The following is an 18,909-nucleotide window of genomic DNA, read 5'->3' as shown; positions in this document are numbered from 1 at the left end:
TGGAATCTTGATCCTGGTTCAAAGCTGCTCTTATTAAAACCATTTTTACAAGGGCATGTAGTGACAGGACAAGACATTAGAGATAAGTTCTTTCCTGTGAGGGTGCTGAGGCGCTGACACAGGGTGCCCAGAGAAGCTGTGGCTGCCCCATCCCTGGCAGTGCTCAAGGCCAGGTTGGACCAAGCTTAGAGCAACCTGCTCTAGCGGAAGGCGTCCCTGCCTGTGGCAAGGGGTTGGAACTGGATGAGCTTTAAGGTCCTTTCCAACCCAAACCATTCTGTGATTATCTGGTTCTATGAAAATCAGAGTCATAGAAAAATTACACAGACAAAATTATATTAATTTGTGGCTCATCCATTACTGAAGGTGCCCTTTTTTTATTTTTTCCTTTACAAGAGGGATTGGTGGTTTAGCCACATTTCTATGGCTCCTATTACCAGACTAACTGATCATCTGTAGTATATTCACCCTAAGGACTGCCAAATAATATAAGGAAATAATACCATATAAATAGGCATTATTATATAAATTTCTTATATAAATATTATATATTCCCTATATATATATATCTCATATATTCCTTATATGTAAATATAAGGAAATAACGCCATATAAAGGCCATAAACGACATAAGGAATAAAAGCATACACAACCCTCACAATACTATTGTTATTCCCATTTTCAAGTTCCCAGAATATGATTATATAAAATTACACATAATTGTATAGAATTGTATAAAACAAGCTCTACCTGTAAAGTGGTAACAGGTGCAGGCTTTCAAGCAACAAAGCTTTCTAGGGCTGACAAAAACCAGCTCAATCGCAGCGAAACACTGCCAGAACCAGTTTAAAATCATCACAGGCCTGCAGTTGACCATAGGTTTCTAAAACATAATCAGGAATAAAGTTAGTTCTCCTCCTGCCCCTGAAAGAAACTGAAGCATGGTACTGTGCACAGTTCTGGTGTCCTCAACATGAGAAAGACATGAAGCCATTGGAGCAAGTCCAGAAGAGGTCATGAGGATGATCAGGGGACTGGAGCACCTCCTGTATGAAGACAGGCTGAGAAAGTTGGGGCTGTTCAGCCTGGAGAAGAGAAGGCTGCGTGGAGACCTCATAGCAGCCTTCCAGTATCTGAAGGGGGCCTATAGGGATGTTGGGGAGGGACTCTTCATTAGGGACTGTAGTGATAGGACAAGGGGTAACGGGTTAAAACTTAAACAGGGGAATTTTAGGTTAGATGTAAGGAAGAAGTTCTTTACTGTGAGGCACTGGAATGGGTTGCCCAAAGAAGTTGTGAATGCTCCATCCCTGGCAGTGTTCAAGGCCAGGCTGGATGGAGTCTTGCACAACACGATTTAGTGTGAGGATTGGAACTAGATGATCTTCAGGTCCTCTCCAACCCAAACTATTCTGTGATTCTATGGTGCTGGCACCCCAGGACTTTTGGCAGTGCTTGCTGGTTGGGTTTTCCATGCCTCCAGCAAAGAAATCCTCTGTGATACCCAACTGGAATCTCGTTTATTTCCCCAAACTTCTGTCAAAATTAAAAGTTACTTGGTGGTTTCAGAAAACCTCCATGGCTTTTTAAACATTTTAACTATTCTTCACAATAAACAGCAACCACATGTAGGAGGAAAATTGCAGTTGCCTTACACAGCACCACAACAAAACAGGAAAGCAAGTGGGAAGGGAAGGTGACAGCTCAAGGTGCCAGGAGAATTTTAGGTGGGAAGAATGCAATTATCCCAACAGAAATAGGATCTGAACATTCATTTTTGGAAAGGGTGTTCAATTTTTGCACCTGGAAGCAGAAATACGTCCATGCACTCACTGCTTTCCCACCCCCTTGGATTCTGAGTTGCTCTTCTCGACCTAAAATGGACCCTAACATTTTCTCTCAGTTTAGCACTCCTGAGCTTTCTCAAAGGGCAATTACATCCAGAAGCATTTGAAACCGATCCTTGCTTTCTATTTTATCACTGGTTGAACACTAGCGATCACATAACCAGGTATATCCAGACCCTGAGAACCTCTCTATCCCCAAAAAAAACCTTAGTGGAAGCAGCCTTGAGATCTCCCATAAGCAGCCAGCCTGCAAGGACTGTGTGTGAAATAGGCAACAGTCGTAATAGCAGCACAGCTGATATAGTATCACTTTCTGTATGGAAACCACGTGGTGCTTTTTCACTGACGCCGTGGGCCTGGCATATTTCCTTATTTTCGTATTTACCTTTCAAATGGAAGAGCTCAGTTTTAAACCCTCCTAATGGGTTCACAGGGTTATAAGCAAAATAAAGCACGCGCAAGATGTAGCACACATTTTAGTTCTTGCTTTATGAATCTACTGCACTTTACAGATTCAAACTGAATTAGTTGGATATGGAAATATATAGAATGCACTGAGGCCCAAATGTTTGACTAGTGAAGATGAGAACTTTACTCATCTGAAAGAAAGGTCCACTTCACCAAACTGCAATTCAACTGCATTTTGGAGTTTTACATGAGGAAGGAAAATGAAATAAATACTTCCGTAGAGTTCATAAAAGATACCTTGAATACACAGGCACTGCTTTAACCTGAATCCAGCACTTTTAAAGGAGAAGCAGGAGGACGAACTATGGGGCCCATACACAAGCTAGTATAAGGAAATGCAAAAACCTCTTTCATTACTTCAGTGCTTTAAGAGGAAGAAACGTGCAGATATCAGTAGCAGATCTAAAACTAAAAGCAGCAGGTTAGATTGCAGAAATAATGCTGTATCTATCCTGTCTCTGACTGACCAGAGGCTACAGTCTGGTCTTGACATTCCCAGCCTGGTTGTCTTTGACTCCTCTGCGTGGCTATTGCAGGCCACAGTGATTTGGGTCATAGCCACATCTGTTGTGACAGGTGTGTAGCTAGATGTAAATACAGCAGTTTGGGGCATCTTTATTCTTAAGCAGCCTGGTATCTAATTAATGCTATACATGATGGTTTTGCCCAGATTCACCACTAATTCACTGTCCCGTTCCAGCTTCCACTCTCTTGACACTAGCTTGGCTCAAACTTTCAGACAGTGTATTTCAGATACACTGAATGCCAATAAACAGGTACATGCAGTAAATGAAACTATTTCTGAAAGGGTGGAAGACCTATGATTCACCCTGTATCAAAATGGTCAGTTCTGCTTATCCACCTTTAAAATCTTCATTCATATAATGCTATTTAAATGCTGACCTGTTCTTATAAACAAATAGATTTTATAAGTGAGCACCCAAAAGAAGACTCCAGGGAGACCTTATTGTGGCCTTTCAGTACTTAAAAGGGTCCTGTGAGAAAAATGGGGAGAGATTTTTAGCAGGGCCTGTTGTGATAGGAGGGGTGATGGCTTTTAACTGAAAGAGGGGAGATTCAGGCTGTATGTGGGGAAGAAATTCTTTACAATGAGGGTAGTAAAGCACTGGAATAGGTTGCCCAGAGCGGTGGTGGATGCATCACCCCTGGAGACATTCAAGGCCAGGCTGGATGTGATTCTGAGCAACCTGATTGAGTTGATCATCTAGATGTCCCTGCTCATTGCAGGGGGATTGGACTAAATGACCTCCGAAGGTCCCTTCCAACCCGAACTATTCCATGATTCTAAGTTACAAGTGCTTGACCTTTGGATTTAAAAGTCTCCTCATCACACTCAGGAAAGGGGTGGCTACTTGGCTGCTGCACAAGCACCTCTGTAACTCGGGACAGGGGAAAGATAGGAAAATAATGAGGAAAGTTGTCCCTTCTCCCGCAGAGCACAGCTGGAACAGCAGCAGAAGCACAGCAGAGCAGGTGAAAGCCTCGGAGAGCACTCCCAGTGCCCACCCTGCCCTGGATCCGAGGAGCAGCCTCGGTCCACAGCGGAGCTCCCCGCATTCCAAACACCGAGGTCCGAGACCGCTGCTCCTTGGCACCCGTCCCTGACAGCTGCCGTATGACGGCGAGATCCTGGAGCACCGCAGCTCAGGGGCAGAGCCAGGGCACGGCACTGCTCGGCACGGCCCGGGAGGCCGCTCACAGCCCGGGCTGAGCAGCGCTGGGGAACAAAGGGCGGCAGGGCTCCATCGCCCCCCGCACAGCACCGCCGCGGGAGCCTTACTCGGGAGGGAATCCCAGCGGTAAAGGAATGTGCCAAGGAGGAGGAGGGCATGGGAAGGGCGGGAAAAGCCATCCGGGACGCCCAGGTACCGGGGAGAGGTTGAGGCACCGCTCCCAGGGATGCTCTCCAGGAGGGCTGCTCTGCCCATGGCCCGCTCCCCACGGCCTAAAGCCGCCTTGTACCCTACCCATGAGGGGAAGCGCCCCCCGGCAGCCCCCCACCCACCCTCGGAGAGCTGCTCTGCTCCCCGCCCAGCCGAGCCCTTTGTCCGCCGCGGAGGGGCTGTCGGGGAGGCCGGTTACCGATGGAGATCTCCTGGGCGAAGGCGAGGGAGATGAGGAGCAGCGGCAGCCCCACGGCGATGCAGGTGACGATCTTATCCAACGCCAGCTCCAGCCGCAGCCCTTTGTACCGCGTCTCCGGCGGCTCCTTCAGCAAGAAGTCGGAGAAGACGTACTCGGTGGCGATGTGCGCGATGGCCATGGCGGGCACGGCGCGGGTCGCCTCGGCCCGGTACGGCCATGCACGGCCCGGCACGCTTCGGCTCCGCCCGGCGTGGCTCGGCTTGGCTCGGCTCCGCCCCGCCCGGCGGAGGGGCTGTACGACGGGGCTGGGCCTCAGTGCCTGGACCGGGACGGGATGGAGGAGCCGAGTGGCTTTGTGCACCTTGTGTCCCAATGGATGGGGGCTTCTCGCGCTGCGCTTTGTGCCCACCGCATCCTGCCCTCCAGCTGGGCACCGCTGGGAAGAGTCAGGCTCCGTCTGCGCTGCATACCCTCGGCAGGTCCCCTCGAGCAGCCTCTTCTCCAGGCTCCGGCACCCCCAGCGAACCCCTCCTCAGCCACATGCTCCAAGCCCTCACCCTACCTAGCACCTTGTGCTGCCGCATGTGTCCCCACACAGTGTTCGCTCACCACCGCCACATCTTTAGTTGCTTTTTATGGAGTGCCTTCACCTTTGATAACCCTTAATTCATTTGCCCCCTTTATATTTTTCCAGTTGTTTTCTGAACCTCTGTAGGCTTGGAGCATCCTCATCCGCCTCCCAGCAGCTTTTGGCTTCCCATCCCGGAAAGCGCCACCTCCTGTGCTCTGCTTTGGATCTAGCACTTCCTGGCTCATGCTACCTCTGCCAAAGGGGAGAAATCGTTCCCATCTCCAATCAACTTTCCCTTTATAAAACTACATCCTATCTGCTTTCAATTGTCATTTCTATTTTTCCAAGCCATAATTCAAGGAAATAATTCCTCATATGGAAACTGTTCTGCTGCCCTGATTCCCTTCCTTCTTTCCGTGCTGCTCTTGGGTCTCTCCTGGACGGGGCCAGGGGTTGTGCTCCAGACATTTATATAATGGTACTAAGCTGTTTTCTGGATTGTTCTGTTCTTAATTCCTACTGATTCCTAGTATTCAGTTGTCTTTCTGCCCACTAAAAGGCACTGGGGCTAACACTGTCATTAAACTATTTGAAATAAATCCCCATTTCCGAGGTGCTTAGGCAGTTTGATGCAGAGGGTCAGGATTGTTTCTTTCAACAAGTACTACTGTAAATTTAAGTAAGTACTACTAAATTTAATATTTTTTTGACTAATTTTTCATGCTACATTTACTTGTGATTGTCACTCACCTTGGTCACCCATTTTCACACCACTTACAGACAATGGTGAAGAGCAACGGTCCTTGCAGCACCCCATGAGTGCAGCACCAACGTGAAATCTGGCTTTAACCAGGTATTTAACCTCCATGGACCCTTTCCCTCATCCCAAGGTGATGTCATTTCCTTGGGAAGCTTTTACTAAGGACTTTCTCAAATTCCTTATGTGTTGGTTGCTGGAGAGGGACTCTTCATAAGGTACTGTAGCAATAGGACAAAGGATAATGGGTTTAAACTTAAACTGGGGAAGATGAGATTAGATGTAAGGAAGAAGTTCTTTACTTTGAGGGTGGTGAGGCACTGGAACAGGTTGTCCAAAGAAGTTGTGAATGCTCCATCCTTGGCAGTGTTCAAGGCCAGGTTGGACAGAGCCTTGGGTAACATGGTCTAGTGGAATGTGCCCTTGCCCATGGCAGGGGGTTGGAACTGGGTGATTTTAGGGCGCTCTCCAACCCAAACCATTCTATGATTCTATGAAACGTGAGCAGGCTACATTCATCCAGGTTTCTTACCTATACCTTTAGTCCTTCAAAACTCACTGAGGCACAATTTTCTATAAGAAAATTGAAAGTATCAACTCTTCCATGACCTGTTTTGTTCCTTTGACCACTTTCCTGTTCTTTTTTGGGGAATGGGTTCAGACAGCTTGCATTGTGTGGATGTCAGGGCTCCTTATTCCTCTGGAAGGTTTTTAAAGGTTGATCTTGCATTGGTCATCTTCCCTTTGGTGCTAGGACAGTTTCCAACTGCAACCCAAGTTTCCAATCCAGACATTTCATACTTGAGGGCTTACAGCACTCTGCAGAGAACTGCCTGCCCTGGTGACTTGTTTGGTTTGTTCTTTCGATGCTTTACTCTGTTCCTGCCAGTGCTTCAGCCTCACACAGATGCTGTCCCTCAATGCAGGTGTCATGCATTGCTACACACCTTGCATTGGCACAGCATTGCCACACAGCATTGCCAGGCAAGCAATGGTGAGCTCAATGCTTTATGCTTTCCTGATACTTCAGACTCTGTGTTAGGCTGTGTCGCCTGGGCAAGCAGCAGTGATGTCCCAAGGCTCTGAAGACCTTTGGACTCTTCATTCTTGTTTCACAACCACCACCCAGCTGAGAACGTGTCAGATGAAGTGAGTTGTGCCAGAAGGCTCATATAAATGACCGTGTTTTTGTCATCATTGTACTTATTTTGGCTGTCTGGCTCCTATGGTCAATAGATGCTTATGGTTCTGTTTCTAAGAAGTTAGACGCATTAGGTACTCTAAAAGAAAAGTACCAAATAATTTCCTTTATTAACAGCGTACGTTTAAGTGAAAGGCTTTAATTTTGTATGTCTACAGAGAACAAATGTTCTGCACAGACAGGCAGTGCTTTTGCACAGAACAGGAGACCTCGTTTTTAATGCTTACAAAACAAAAAGGTGAAAGGGTTTAGAGTACCTGTTTTCGTCAGCTGAAAGGGAAGACTTAGAGGAGGAGTCTGGAAGTGTCTATTGCTATGGTGTACTCCTATTTGGGCTCAGTCCTGCAGTTCTACCTCACGTGTGTGTTCTCAAATGACCAAGAATCAAGAAATAACTGAGAAACATCCATAAAACATTGACATTTTGGTTAACGGGCCATCAATCCAGGACACCATTAAGCTGCAATGAAAGTGGTGGCCAGTAAAGTTTCCTACATTTGAACAGTACTTCAAAATACTGAAGTGGAAAAAATAGAATAACCCCCCTCCCCCCAGCAACTTGAACTTCCATTCTGAATCAAATTTGGATAAACAGCTTCACAGACGTGTTTGTTCTGGAGTTCCTCTGCAAGAACTGTAGCAGGCAAGGATGAGCACTAGCTAACTAAAAATGAGCTATAAACATTCAAGTATCACTAAACATGGCCTGGTTTTGCCTGTCTTCCTCACAGAGCGCAAAGGTCAGCCTCCTGATGGCTTCATTGCAGGTGGGGAGTGAGGAGCTACTCAATGCAAAGGAGAGGTGCAGAATCAGGACCACAATGAGCAGCAATTACAAAGTCAACTACTTTCTCAGGGGTTTCTTAGGGCTAGATCTTTAAAGGCATTAACAAATGCTGTTAGAAACAAATAGCAGGGGCACTGCTGAACTGCATCGGGTGTGAAAATATATTGGTAGGTCCCTAAATGCCTTTAAAAATCTGTCCGCAGTGCACAGTTTCCTTCTTTAGAGGGGAAATAAAGGAGAATCGCTTAAATCTCAGTGAATTCATTGAGTCAGACTTTGGAAATCCGCTGGCCCTTCTGGATTAACACCATGCCTGCGCTGTCAGAAGCCAGCACACTTAAAACAGTATTTATTCCCTAGTGTGAGCCCCGTGTTTCTGCACAGAGCACATGGATCCTGTGCTGCCCAAGCCTGACTCCCGTGGAAATCCTGTGCAGCTGATGTGGATACCATGAGTCGTGCTGCTCTGCTTGGTTGCCAAATCTGATCTTGGGCAAAGGTCAACTGAGCTCCAGAGGAGTGGAATGGTGATAGGTGGTACATGGGTCTTGGAGCTGAACCCTCATGTTCACTCTTAAGAGCACTGGTGATGGGGTAGGACTATCAGCATGTGTCTTGCTCCAGTGTTATTAGCAGCATGTCATGAAATCCAGTGCGGCTCTGTGAATGATGCTAAAAGTAGGGATTTACAGGGAATCTGTTAGAAATGCACTTTTGTCATGCAGAGCTGTGTAATGGATCCTGCTTCCTTGGCGGCTGATGAGGCAGAAGACAGTTAATGCTGTTGACAGCAGAATAAATCCAATGAAGAAAAAGGCTGCAAGGATCAGGCTGGTTTCTCCAGGACTCAAAGTTTTGCCAAAAAAATTACCCCCTTTGCTGTCATAATCTGCTAAAAGAGAAACATTTGATAAGAAACCTACACATGAATCTGAAGAGTCTGAAATGACAGTTAAAGAAATCCTTACCTTTGGCAGTGGTGGTGTTTTTTGCAGTAGTTGCATTGTATGCTCTGGTTGTGAGTTCTGCTGAAGGAGCCTTCCTCTCTGTGCAGGGAGAGGAAGCATTGTTAAGCTGAAAACCTTAATAAATAGTTCGTTCTCATCTGTAAAAGTGGTGCTGGTTTTGTATAATTATTTCTCCATTGGTGATCTGTACAGAAATCATGATTAGATCAGCACAGCTATTGCTCTGGGCAGCTCTGTGGGCAGTGTCCCCCTTCTCTATAGGCATCTCTGCTACTTCACTACCTACTGCAGTGATAGGACAAGGGGTAATAAACTGAAAGAGGGTAAATATAGATTAAAGGAAGTTCTTCCCTGTGAGGGTGCTGAGGCACTGGCACAGGGTGCCCAGAGAAGCTGTGGCTGCCCCATCCTTGGCAGTGTTCAAGGCCAGGTTGGATGAAGTCTGTAGCAAACTGATCTAGTGTGGAGCGTCCCTGCCTGGCAGAGGGTTGGAAGTGGATGAGCTTTAAGGTCCTTTCCAACCCAAACCATTCCATGACTCTGTGTTTCAGTTCTGCATTTGCTTATTCATTTGAAGTTTCACAGACTGCATGAATATGTGGTATAGAATAACAACCTTACTCAAGGGAGGAATATTTTGGCTACATTTAGCATTACATTTGTTATCCTGCTGCTATAGGGTTACAGGTACAGGTTGTGCCAGCCAACACCGTTGCAGTCCCTGCAGAGCAGTGTAGCAGGCTCAGTGGACTCCCAGGCAGAAGATGCTGGATCCAGATGTTCAGTGAAGTTATGTGTCTCACAAACAAGAGGGGCTCACAAAGCGCCTTTGGCTTCACTCAGAAGTGGTGGAAGGGATGAGCACCACTCAAAAATTTGCTAACTTCTCTGAGTCAGAAGATTTCCTATTTCTTGGACAGGATGAAAAATCACATTCTGGAGCATCTTTACCTCAGCTGATCTCTGCCCGTGCAGAAAGGAACTCAACTAGCTCTGGGAGACAGCAGTTATTGCAAGGAAGAACCAGCCCCATGCCAGCCTGCATGCCCTCCCACACGCCGTTGTGTCAGCAGGGCTGAAAAATAGCTTTGCAGTTGTTTTCTGCACCAGCTGTGGATGACTAAGCAGGCTGACATTGCCTTAGAAGGGGTGCTCCACTTAGAAGTGAAGCACCAGCTGTTTGTAAGCAAGTCGTGGAGTGCAGCAAAGATTTTGCCATGTCATTAGTGGTGTTTGTCCTGTCCCTAGATGATGTTAACTGGCCATGGCAGTAATGTGCAGGGTGCAGCAGTGACATTAGCTCTCATCTCTTCCCTGCCTTCTATAAGATCTGCTGCGATACCACCTCCGAGTTGTGGAACTGTTGGAACAAGTCCAGAGGAGGTCACAAGGATGATCAGGGGACTGGAGCACCTCCCGTATGAAGACAGGCTGAGAAAGTTGGGGCTGTTGAGGCTGGAGAAGAGAAGGCTGCGTGGAGACCTCATAGCAGCCTTCCAGTATCTGAAGGGGGCCTATAGGGATGCTGGGAAGGGACTCTTCATTAGAGACTGTAGTGATAGGACAAGGGGTAATGGGTTAAAACTTAACCAGGGGAAGTTTAGATTGGATATAAGGAGGAAGTTCCTTACTGGGAGGGTGCTGAGGTACTGGAATGGGTTGCCCAGGGAAATTGTGAATGCTCCATCCCTGGCGGTGTTCAAGGCCCGGTTGGACAGAGCCTTGGGTGACATGGTTTAGTGTGAGGTGTCCCTGCCCATGGCAGGGGGATTGGAACTTGATGAGCTTAAGGTCCTTTCCAACCCTAACTATTCTATGATTCTATGTTTCTGGTACTGCACCTGATTCATTGATGGTGTAGGTTGTCTCCATGCCAGCGTGGATGTGATCGGCTACATGGCAGTGCAGAAGCCACGTTCCAGGGTTTTCTGCTACAAGATCAATTGTCTGGAAAGTCCCAGGAAAAAGGTCGTATACATCTCCTCTGTGGTCCTTATCTGTCTGTGCAAGGCAAACCCAGCATCGTGAGAGTCGTGCCTCAAATACCTTGCAAAGGCACTGAAATATTCCAGTTAGACTTTCAGCTCCTCAAGGCAGATCAAATGCTTCTTGTTATACATTTCTAGTGAGCCTGATCCAGGGAACCTGAGGTCTGTGGACGCCTCTTATTTTTAATTATTATAATTATATTGCTTTTATATAATTAACAGGAGACCCCTCCTGGGGACTTTGGGTGCTGGTTGAGCCCAGATATTTCTTTGAAAGACAGTGGTTTTTAGATAGACCTGCCAGTGACAAGCTGTCACAACATTAAACTGCACTCTAAGCAGGCATCACTGATTTTCCCCCCTGTATCTTTCCTTATACAGATGGGTGAACACTTATTTCAACCCACCGAACCATGTCTTCTAGCAGTGACATTTATTAATGTTTCATAGCAGGCTTACAGTAACAGAAGCTTTGCAAAGATCTCATTCATTTTGTATTTTCTTCACATGCAAAACACTCATGGACCCCAGCATCAGCCCAGGGCTCTGCAGCCAAGCTGCAAAACCAGGCTAGAACCTGGACTTCTTTTGCAGAAATTTCCCATCATATTCTAAAGGTTTTACTTTGATTAATTTTACCAACCTTGAAGATGAAGGTCTGTGCATGGAAGTGAACCGTATGTACATCCACTTCATCGCCCATTCCTATCAAATACCAGTTTGTCCTGTCACCTTTGTTCATTGTTAGACCTAGAAGACTGTTATAAATCTTCCCATTGATGGCTGGAAGAATGACAAAATAGTATTGGTTAATAACTGGCCACGGTATGGTGATGATAACCTGCACTTCAGCACCCTTTGCACTTTCTCTCTAGGGCGATGGGTTACCCAGGCAGAGAGGGGACAGGCATGTGTGACCATGGCAGGGAGAGAGTCACAGTTCTTGTTCCTGTTTCCAGATCTAACTGCACAGCAACAGCTATTTTTCTGTCTTGAAAAGTACTGGGCATGTTTTTTTGTTAGTTGAGGTTAAACTCCTGAACAAACAGGATTTATGCTGATGATCTGCATGGAAAAAGAGGGAAGAGTTGTTGCCTAAAATAGGTACCAACTGTAGATAAAGACAATTTGCTTTGCCAGGGTTGTTCCTGCCCCTGTCCAGTCTGTTCTGCCTGGCTTCTGTGCTGCTTGCTGCTACAGACACAGCTCTAAAATGTCATCCTTATGCTCCTACAGAGCAAGCCTGCAAGGATCACAGCTCCCAAGGGACAAGGGAAGATTGGAAGGGCAGCCTCTTCCTAAGAGTTTAAGATTAAAGTATTGTATGTCTATTATATATATGTAATATATATTATTTTATATATATAAATATATATATAATATATATATTATTATATATAACAAGATTGTCTTGTTAGAAAAATATCTTAGCTGGCCCCATGAAATCTTTTTGTTTCCAAAAAGCTGCAGTTTCTGAAATTGTGACATGGTTGGGCAAGTACAGGCTAAGTCAAGTGTCTTCCTAACAGGGCTGTGAAAAAGAAACCTAAGTTCTTTGACTGCTGCCCCCGAGTCCTACATACCATGCTTGCTGTTGCCTTCTACAAAGTTCTTAGTGGCATTAAAATCATCAGGATTCTTATGAAGGTATGTTTCAATATTGTCTTTCAAATACCAGGATTCATTTTCATCAAACACCATAAACAGAAGAGTAAATTCACGATCAATGTCTTTCCTTTGACCTCTTTCATCTAGAACTCCTCTTCTGCAAACTACAAGGGGCCCAATCAGACCACTGTATGTGTCCTGAAATAAAGACATGCGTTATAGATTTCCAGTTCATCCAGTTATGAAATAGACACAAATTAACTACAGATTGCATAAAGATGAAATCCTATTTTCATATTGGATGAGAAAAAATAATTTCTTACTCTGATGAGAGATATCTTTCTCTCCATGTCCCTAAATTAATGTACCAAAGCAATGTTTTGCCTTCACCCAACATTCCTTCAACTATTCTTTAAAGAGGGAATCACATTGCATTGGTGTATGCCTGTGGATTTCCATGGATTATATTACCCAGGCATGTGCAACTGCTATCAAAGAGGACAAAGCATCCAGCCCTGTAAATCATTCTTCTAGCCTGTGGTCCTCGCATAAATGTGAAGTAGGAATCTTTTAGAAACATTTTTCAAGGTAGGATGCTTTAACCAAAGGAATGTGATCTTTAATGACCATTTCTTGGTTACCTTCACAAAATTCGCTGTTGAATAATAAACCCAAGTAATGCAGTTTGGATCTGTTTTACCAGGGCCAGATCGTTCTGGGACATTCCATCTGTAGGTGTTTATTTCCCCTGAAACAGAGAGAACAGTTTTACCAAGAGCAGCTGGGTATAAGAAGCTTTGAGTAGCATGTAACTGAGACCTGCAACCCGCCTTAGCAAAACATGATCTGAATCAAAACTATCTATGGAAGCATGCAGCAATGAGATATGGATGTGATGCTGCCTTCCGAGAAGTTACTGAGGTTCCAGTGGTGTAAAGGAAGTCAGATAGCCTCAGAAAAGGAGATGTGCAAACGATTCTGTCAACAGTGGCACCCCACAGAGGGAAGTCTGGAGATAGGAGACTTTATCTTTCCCTTTGGGCAAAACATGTAGCAGATCACTGATCTTGGATGCTGGTGCTGAAGGTCAGCTGAACGTGTTGGAGCCAAGCTCCAGAAAACATTTGTTGGACCTTCTCAGCAGAAAAGGGCACAGTAGACAGTAGAAAGGGCACAGTAGACAGTGCTGCAGCAGCATATCAGTTCTGGGCCAGGAGAGCTGAGTACGTGTCAGCCTGCTGACTGGGAGAAACAGAGGGGTCCTTTCCTCTTCCAGCTAAGCCCCTGCTCTCCATCAAATACCAGAGAGCCACTGTCCCTTCCCAAAAGCCATCACCCTTACACATCCTCCCTGAGCAGAGGTTCCCTGACCTCTGATTTAAAAACTCCAGAACAACTGATGGGGAAATGATCTATTTGAGTTGTCTACACTGAATGCGAACATGCCTATATTCAGAGGAACTGCCTGGGCTGTGTTTCCCTTCTCTGTTTTTTCGCTGGTGCTGCAGGGAAGAAAAGGAGACCCCTAACCTGCAAAAGACTGATAAACGCTTTTCACTTCAGGAAAATTGCTTAAAACCTGTTTTCTCCAAATGAAGCATAACCCCTGAAAAGACTGATAAACGAGGAAAATTGATGTTTTCTCCCTTTTTCCTGCTGGGTAAATGGAGGAATGGATGAGGAGAGGACAAAGCTGTGGCATCTGAGAGCTGTTTTGGCTGCTATGGATCTGCTCTCCGCATCTCTACCGTGCCACCCACAATCTGTCTAGGTGCTGGAAGTGCTCTTGGGAGTACAAATTAGCAGGACATAAATCTGGCTGATGACTGCTTCAAGATTTAATGCAACAAGATGAGCTCTGGGAAGCTTGGGGTGAGCAGTCCAGCCTGGCCTAGGGAGACAGGGAGGATTTCCAGATGACGGTGGTGGGTACAGAAGTGTTCAGGAATTGCTTTTGTTTTGTGGGACTTGATTTCTGTGTTAACTGCTTCTTTCAAACTCCTAAGGAAAAGTCTGTCCTTAGATTTTGCTGAAGAATCCTTTCCTTTGGCTTATTGTCAAACGCGGACACCTTCCCTCAAGCTGACTTATCCCAAGCCTGCTCCCGTGTGGACATAGGAAGCATGACAGCAGCGTTCCCTGTGTTGCACCTCAACTGTTAACAGAACATCGACAGCATCATGGGGCACATAATAAAACAAGGCAATCATATAAATCAGTTCCTTTTCTCTTCTTTCTTCCCCCCCCCCCCCCCCCCCCCCCATGTTAACCACAGGTATTGGCAGATGTTGGCTCATTAATTTTTGGGTGATTGTACTCTATTGATACAGCTGGTTACAGGAAAGAAATTTCAGCTTGGGGCATCAGAGCTTCTTTTCAGTTAGTTTCACACTGAAGCTCACAAATACTAACAAAAAATATTGTGTGAGTGATGGAAAGCAAAGGTGTGTACACTTTGGCTTGACTGCAATGCCTGGGCTTGAGTCTGCCTACTACAATGTAAAACCCAACATAAAAATTGAAGTACAGATATTTTAGGAGGAACTTTTCTATATGAAAGATTTCAATGCAGTGAGAACTATTTTCCACTATTTTTCTCACTAGAACCTGAGGCATATTTGGACTTTTGATTTTTTTCAAAGAATTTTAATTCACACAACAGCTACATTTTGCATTTTGTGCATCAGCTCTGAATGCAAATGCTGCTTCTGTGTAGATCAAGAGAGAAGCAGAGCTCATACTGCCAACTGTAACTCTTATCACTGAGCTTCTCTGTTTTCAAAACACAGTGTCAATCTGGAGGCAAATGCAGCTCTGGCTTACACTTCTCTTGCCATGACTATGGGCCTCCCTCTGCCTTTTTTTGGAGGTTGCCCAATGATGTTACATTCCTGCTTCTGACTCTAATAGGAACAAAGGTACCTTCTCTGCCTGAACATGACCTACATGTGTAACACAGCATCGTATCTGAATAAAAGCTAGTGTATTATGTCTGGAAGAACATACAGGTATGCATAAGCATGAAAGAGGGATTATCATTCGTGTGTTAAAAGCCTTTTATCTACAGCCTTTGTAGCTCAAAGGGAAAAAAAGGAGCAGCCTTACCAGGGAGTGTAATTGGTGTCTCGGGTTGCTCTTCACAGCCCACCTCTTCTATTCCATGTGCAGTTACCGAATAAGGCCTGCTGGCCTTGTTCTTAAACACAACCAGTACAGAGTCACCAACCTCAGCATGGAGTAGAGGCCCTAAATTAAACCAGAAGATGCCAGTGATTAATGCTTCATTTCTGAATGTAACAAACTGACTTATCCCTAGATTGGCCTAGGAAAGGAGCCAAGGTCTTTCCCAAAACCTTTGGACTCTTCTATTCTTTCAGCAGAGCCATTAAAACCTGGTTGTTGTCCCAGCTGATATGAAGCTCCGTATATATAAATAATCTTTTCTTCTTTCTGGTCAATGAGAAGAATTGTTCGCTCTGGAGACAGGTCTTTGAACACCTTTTTTTAAGGAAAACTCTTGTGCATGGTTTTTGTATCTTTCAAAATTATATTTCTTAAGCTTTTTTTAATAAAAGAAAAAAAAAATAAAACTACAACAAAATAATGTTTTTACCTTTGTACCCCCCAAAAAGAAATGTCCAATACATTCCGAGAGAGTGTTGGTTACTTTATGGCCATTGTGGCCCACTTTGCACCCCATAAAAAATATGAGCTGATGGTTATTTTATGACATGCGTAAAATTTTGTCTTGCCCAATTTCAGACACAATTACAGTCCCTTAATAATGACTTAATCTTCCTACAAAAGTCACCCCCACATTACATGTTGTCGTGGTTTAAACCCTAGCCAGACAGCTTGTTCACTCACAGAAGTTAAGGTGAATCCTGGAATTGCATTTTGACATCCTCCCTGTTAGGAAACTCTTTATTCATGTCTGAGAATGAAATCTCTAATTTAGAAAGAATCTTTACACTCAGCAATTATACAAACTGGGTGTAAAATCACTGATAACCTGGATAGGCATCAGTGTTCCTTGTTTCCCATGTTAACAAAACTGGAAAAACCTAGTTTTTTGAAAGCAATACTCTCATGTGTCAGGCTTGGTCTAAGAGCTACTTGCCCAGGATTTCCAAGTGTTCCTCCTCCTCTGTCCTCACTTTACGCTGTGTGAAGTTGCCGTTTGTGTACTCCCTGTAAACCACCTTCTTGTATTTTGAACCAATCTGATCTTCTGCTTGATTCAAGAAAATATGCCCATAGCTGCAAAATTAAAAGTCAAAATTTAAACCCATTAAGCCTTACATATTTAAAGGCTGTTAACTGTTGTGTTCCTCCCAAAAGATTTGAGGAGAATTTATGGCTTGATCCAGTGTGATAATTGATGCAAAACCCTGGGTGCTGCAAGAGATTTTAAACAGCAAATAATAACAGTGATAATCCCTACTAAATATGCCCCCTCTTCAAACAGGTAAAGCTGAGAACACATTGCAATCACCACAAACCTTTGGGAACACAAATCCTTCACCAGAACTTGCAGAGCAGAGATAAATTTCAAGCTAAGAGTGGGTTTGGCAACTGTCTCCAGCTGCATCCTCTGCTCCAATAAAAGATACTGCCTGTCCCTGCAACCCGGAATCCTCTTATCACAATGGCTGCTTTCACTATCTTGGCTATTAGTCAGCCACAGGAAAATGATAACTGAAGCCTAACCTTGCAAAAGCAAACGTCATCACCTAAGAGGGGCTGCTTTCCCCTGCCTCATTCCGGTATGCACTGCACAGGGCTGGATGCCTTCCCAGAATGAAGATAGAGTGGGAAAGGTATTTTTTTGTGCCCTCCAGGTTTGAGCAGTCACCCAGTTTGTCCTTGCTCCGATGGGATCCCAGAGGGCTGATTTGCCAGCAGAGGACACTCGCCACTAGCTGTGGAGGAGAGCACTCACCCTCTTCTGAGAGCAGCTCTGTCTCCTGGCAGCTCATCTCCAAGGTGCCCCTGGCAAAGGAGCGGTGAGGTTGGCTCACAACGTACTAAATAAAGGCATAAAATGCCCCAGGAACACTGCTTACTGTACTAAGTGCTTACTGTAGTAATTTACTGTGTGTGCAACAACAGCCTTTGACAGTGCTGGAGTTAATGTTTTCTTTAAGCATACTTCATCACCTCTGACTTGTATTTTCTACCCCTCACCATACTCTTCCTCTTCACAGGGTGCAGTTTCCCAGCCACTTTTCTAAGGTTTATTTTTTAAATATGCTCTTTGTTCCTTTTTGTTTTCACCAAAGTGGTCTCAGAGACCTCCCTATGCGATATGACCTGGAACGTGTATCTTCTGCACATGGTTTTTATTCCTTAGAGCAGTGCAGTGTAGAGGTGATACACTTGCAGTGGTTACTACGTTCTGACTTCTCCAGGGGAGCCAGGGGCTACCACACTGCAGTGAAGCAGGCTCAGCATCTCCCTAATGCACGTGAAGTTCTTGGAGGGGCTCATGTCTGGGATGTGTACCTGGGTTTCTTCCCTATGAAAACTAGAGCACTGGGATGGGGAGACTGGGGAGAGTGAGGGAGAGGAGGGGCTTGGGTGGTACCATTGTAGGGCTGAGCCAGGGCTGGAACACACACATGGATTTAGGTACTTGGAAGCCTTCTTGGCTCCAACAGCATTACAAGACACACAGATGAAAACATTTGAAAATGTTGCCTATGAACTAGTCCAGTCTGAGAGTTTGTCACTTTACAAATACATTTGCTCTTATTTTGTTCAGCAAAGACTGCCTCCTAACAGGTACGATGCTGGCTTCATGAAAGGATGCTTCCAGGTTTCCCCTCCATTCTGAGTTTACCCCACGCCCACAAAAAATGTTTGCTTTGAGTACCTTTCCTCGTTGCTGCTGATGTTGTAAATGTTCGGTACTGAGCTCTTGTTTGAAGCATAGTCCCACTCCACCTCCTCCGCAGCAATGTAGTAGAGCCTTATGGTTCCGCTCTGCTGCCGGGCTCGGGTGGTGTTACGGCAGCTGCTGACCTCGTAGAGATGTTTCATCCCACCAACAAAGTGATCAAAAGTCCTGCAAACCACTTTGAATGTGCCTGGAAGGAAAGCACAGGAGAGTTAGGTGATTTAAAACACTTCCAAAAGCAGCTTGGCATCAGTTCCTGTGCACTGTACGTCTCTGATCTGTCCTCAGGCAAACCTAATCTGTGATGCTGTATGGAAAGTCAAGCACGGGGATGCTTATATAGAATCATAGAATTATGTTGGAAAAGACTTTTAAGATCACCAAGCCCAACTGTTAACCCAGCACTGTCAAGTCCACCACTAAACCACATCCCTAAGTGCCACATCTACACATCTTTTAAATACCTCCAGGGATAGCGACTCAACCACTCCTCTGGGCAGTCTGTGCCAATCCCTGACGACCCTTTTGGTGAATAAATTGTTCCTAATATCCAACCTAAATCTCTCCTGGTGCAATTTGAGGCTGTTTCATATCATCCTATCACTTGTTGCTTGGGAGGAAAGGCTGACATTCACCTCTCTATGACCTCCTTTCAGCTAGTGATAAGGTCCCCCCTGAGCCTTGTCCTCTCAGGGCTAAAGACCGCAAG

At 45.3% G+C, this 18,909-nt stretch overlaps 2 protein-coding genes across 2 annotated transcripts in view; both read right to left on the bottom strand.

Moving 5' to 3' along the window:
- PANX1 (pannexin 1) overlaps positions 1–4,875 on the bottom strand; it is a 30,211-nt gene extending 25,336 nt beyond the window's left edge. The window contains exon 1 of the mRNA XM_062639329.1: positions 4,419–4,875. Coding sequence (XP_062495313.1) covers positions 4,419–4,599 — 181 coding nt within the window. The 5' untranslated portion in view covers positions 4,600–4,875. The remainder of the gene's footprint in view (positions 1–4,418) is intronic.
- Positions 4,876–8,345: 3,470 nt separating this feature from the next.
- The window catches only part of HEPHL1 (hephaestin like 1), a 33,890-nt gene continuing 23,326 nt past the window's right edge, over positions 8,346–18,909 (bottom strand). The window contains exons 12-20 of the mRNA XM_062639328.1: positions 18,177–18,390; positions 16,422–16,561; positions 15,407–15,547; positions 12,943–13,049; positions 12,277–12,499; positions 11,333–11,476; positions 10,547–10,702; positions 8,706–8,783; positions 8,346–8,629 (exon numbers count right to left, since the gene is read on the bottom strand). Of these exons, the coding sequence (XP_062495312.1) occupies positions 8,424–8,629; positions 8,706–8,783; positions 10,547–10,702; positions 11,333–11,476; positions 12,277–12,499; positions 12,943–13,049; positions 15,407–15,547; positions 16,422–16,561; positions 18,177–18,390 (1,409 nt within the window). The 3' untranslated portion in view covers positions 8,346–8,423. The remainder of the gene's footprint in view (positions 8,630–8,705; positions 8,784–10,546; positions 10,703–11,332; positions 11,477–12,276; positions 12,500–12,942; positions 13,050–15,406; positions 15,548–16,421; positions 16,562–18,176; positions 18,391–18,909) is intronic.

Source organism: Pezoporus occidentalis, unplaced genomic scaffold (genome assembly GCF_034315485.1).
Source record: "Pezoporus occidentalis ecotype Australia unplaced genomic scaffold, CSIRO_AGI_Poc_V1 ctg6, whole genome shotgun sequence".
NCBI lineage: Eukaryota > Metazoa > Chordata > Aves > Psittaciformes > Psittacidae > Pezoporus > Pezoporus occidentalis.
Note: the sequence above shows the minus strand (reverse complement) of the source record. Positions and strands in the feature narration are given on the sequence as shown.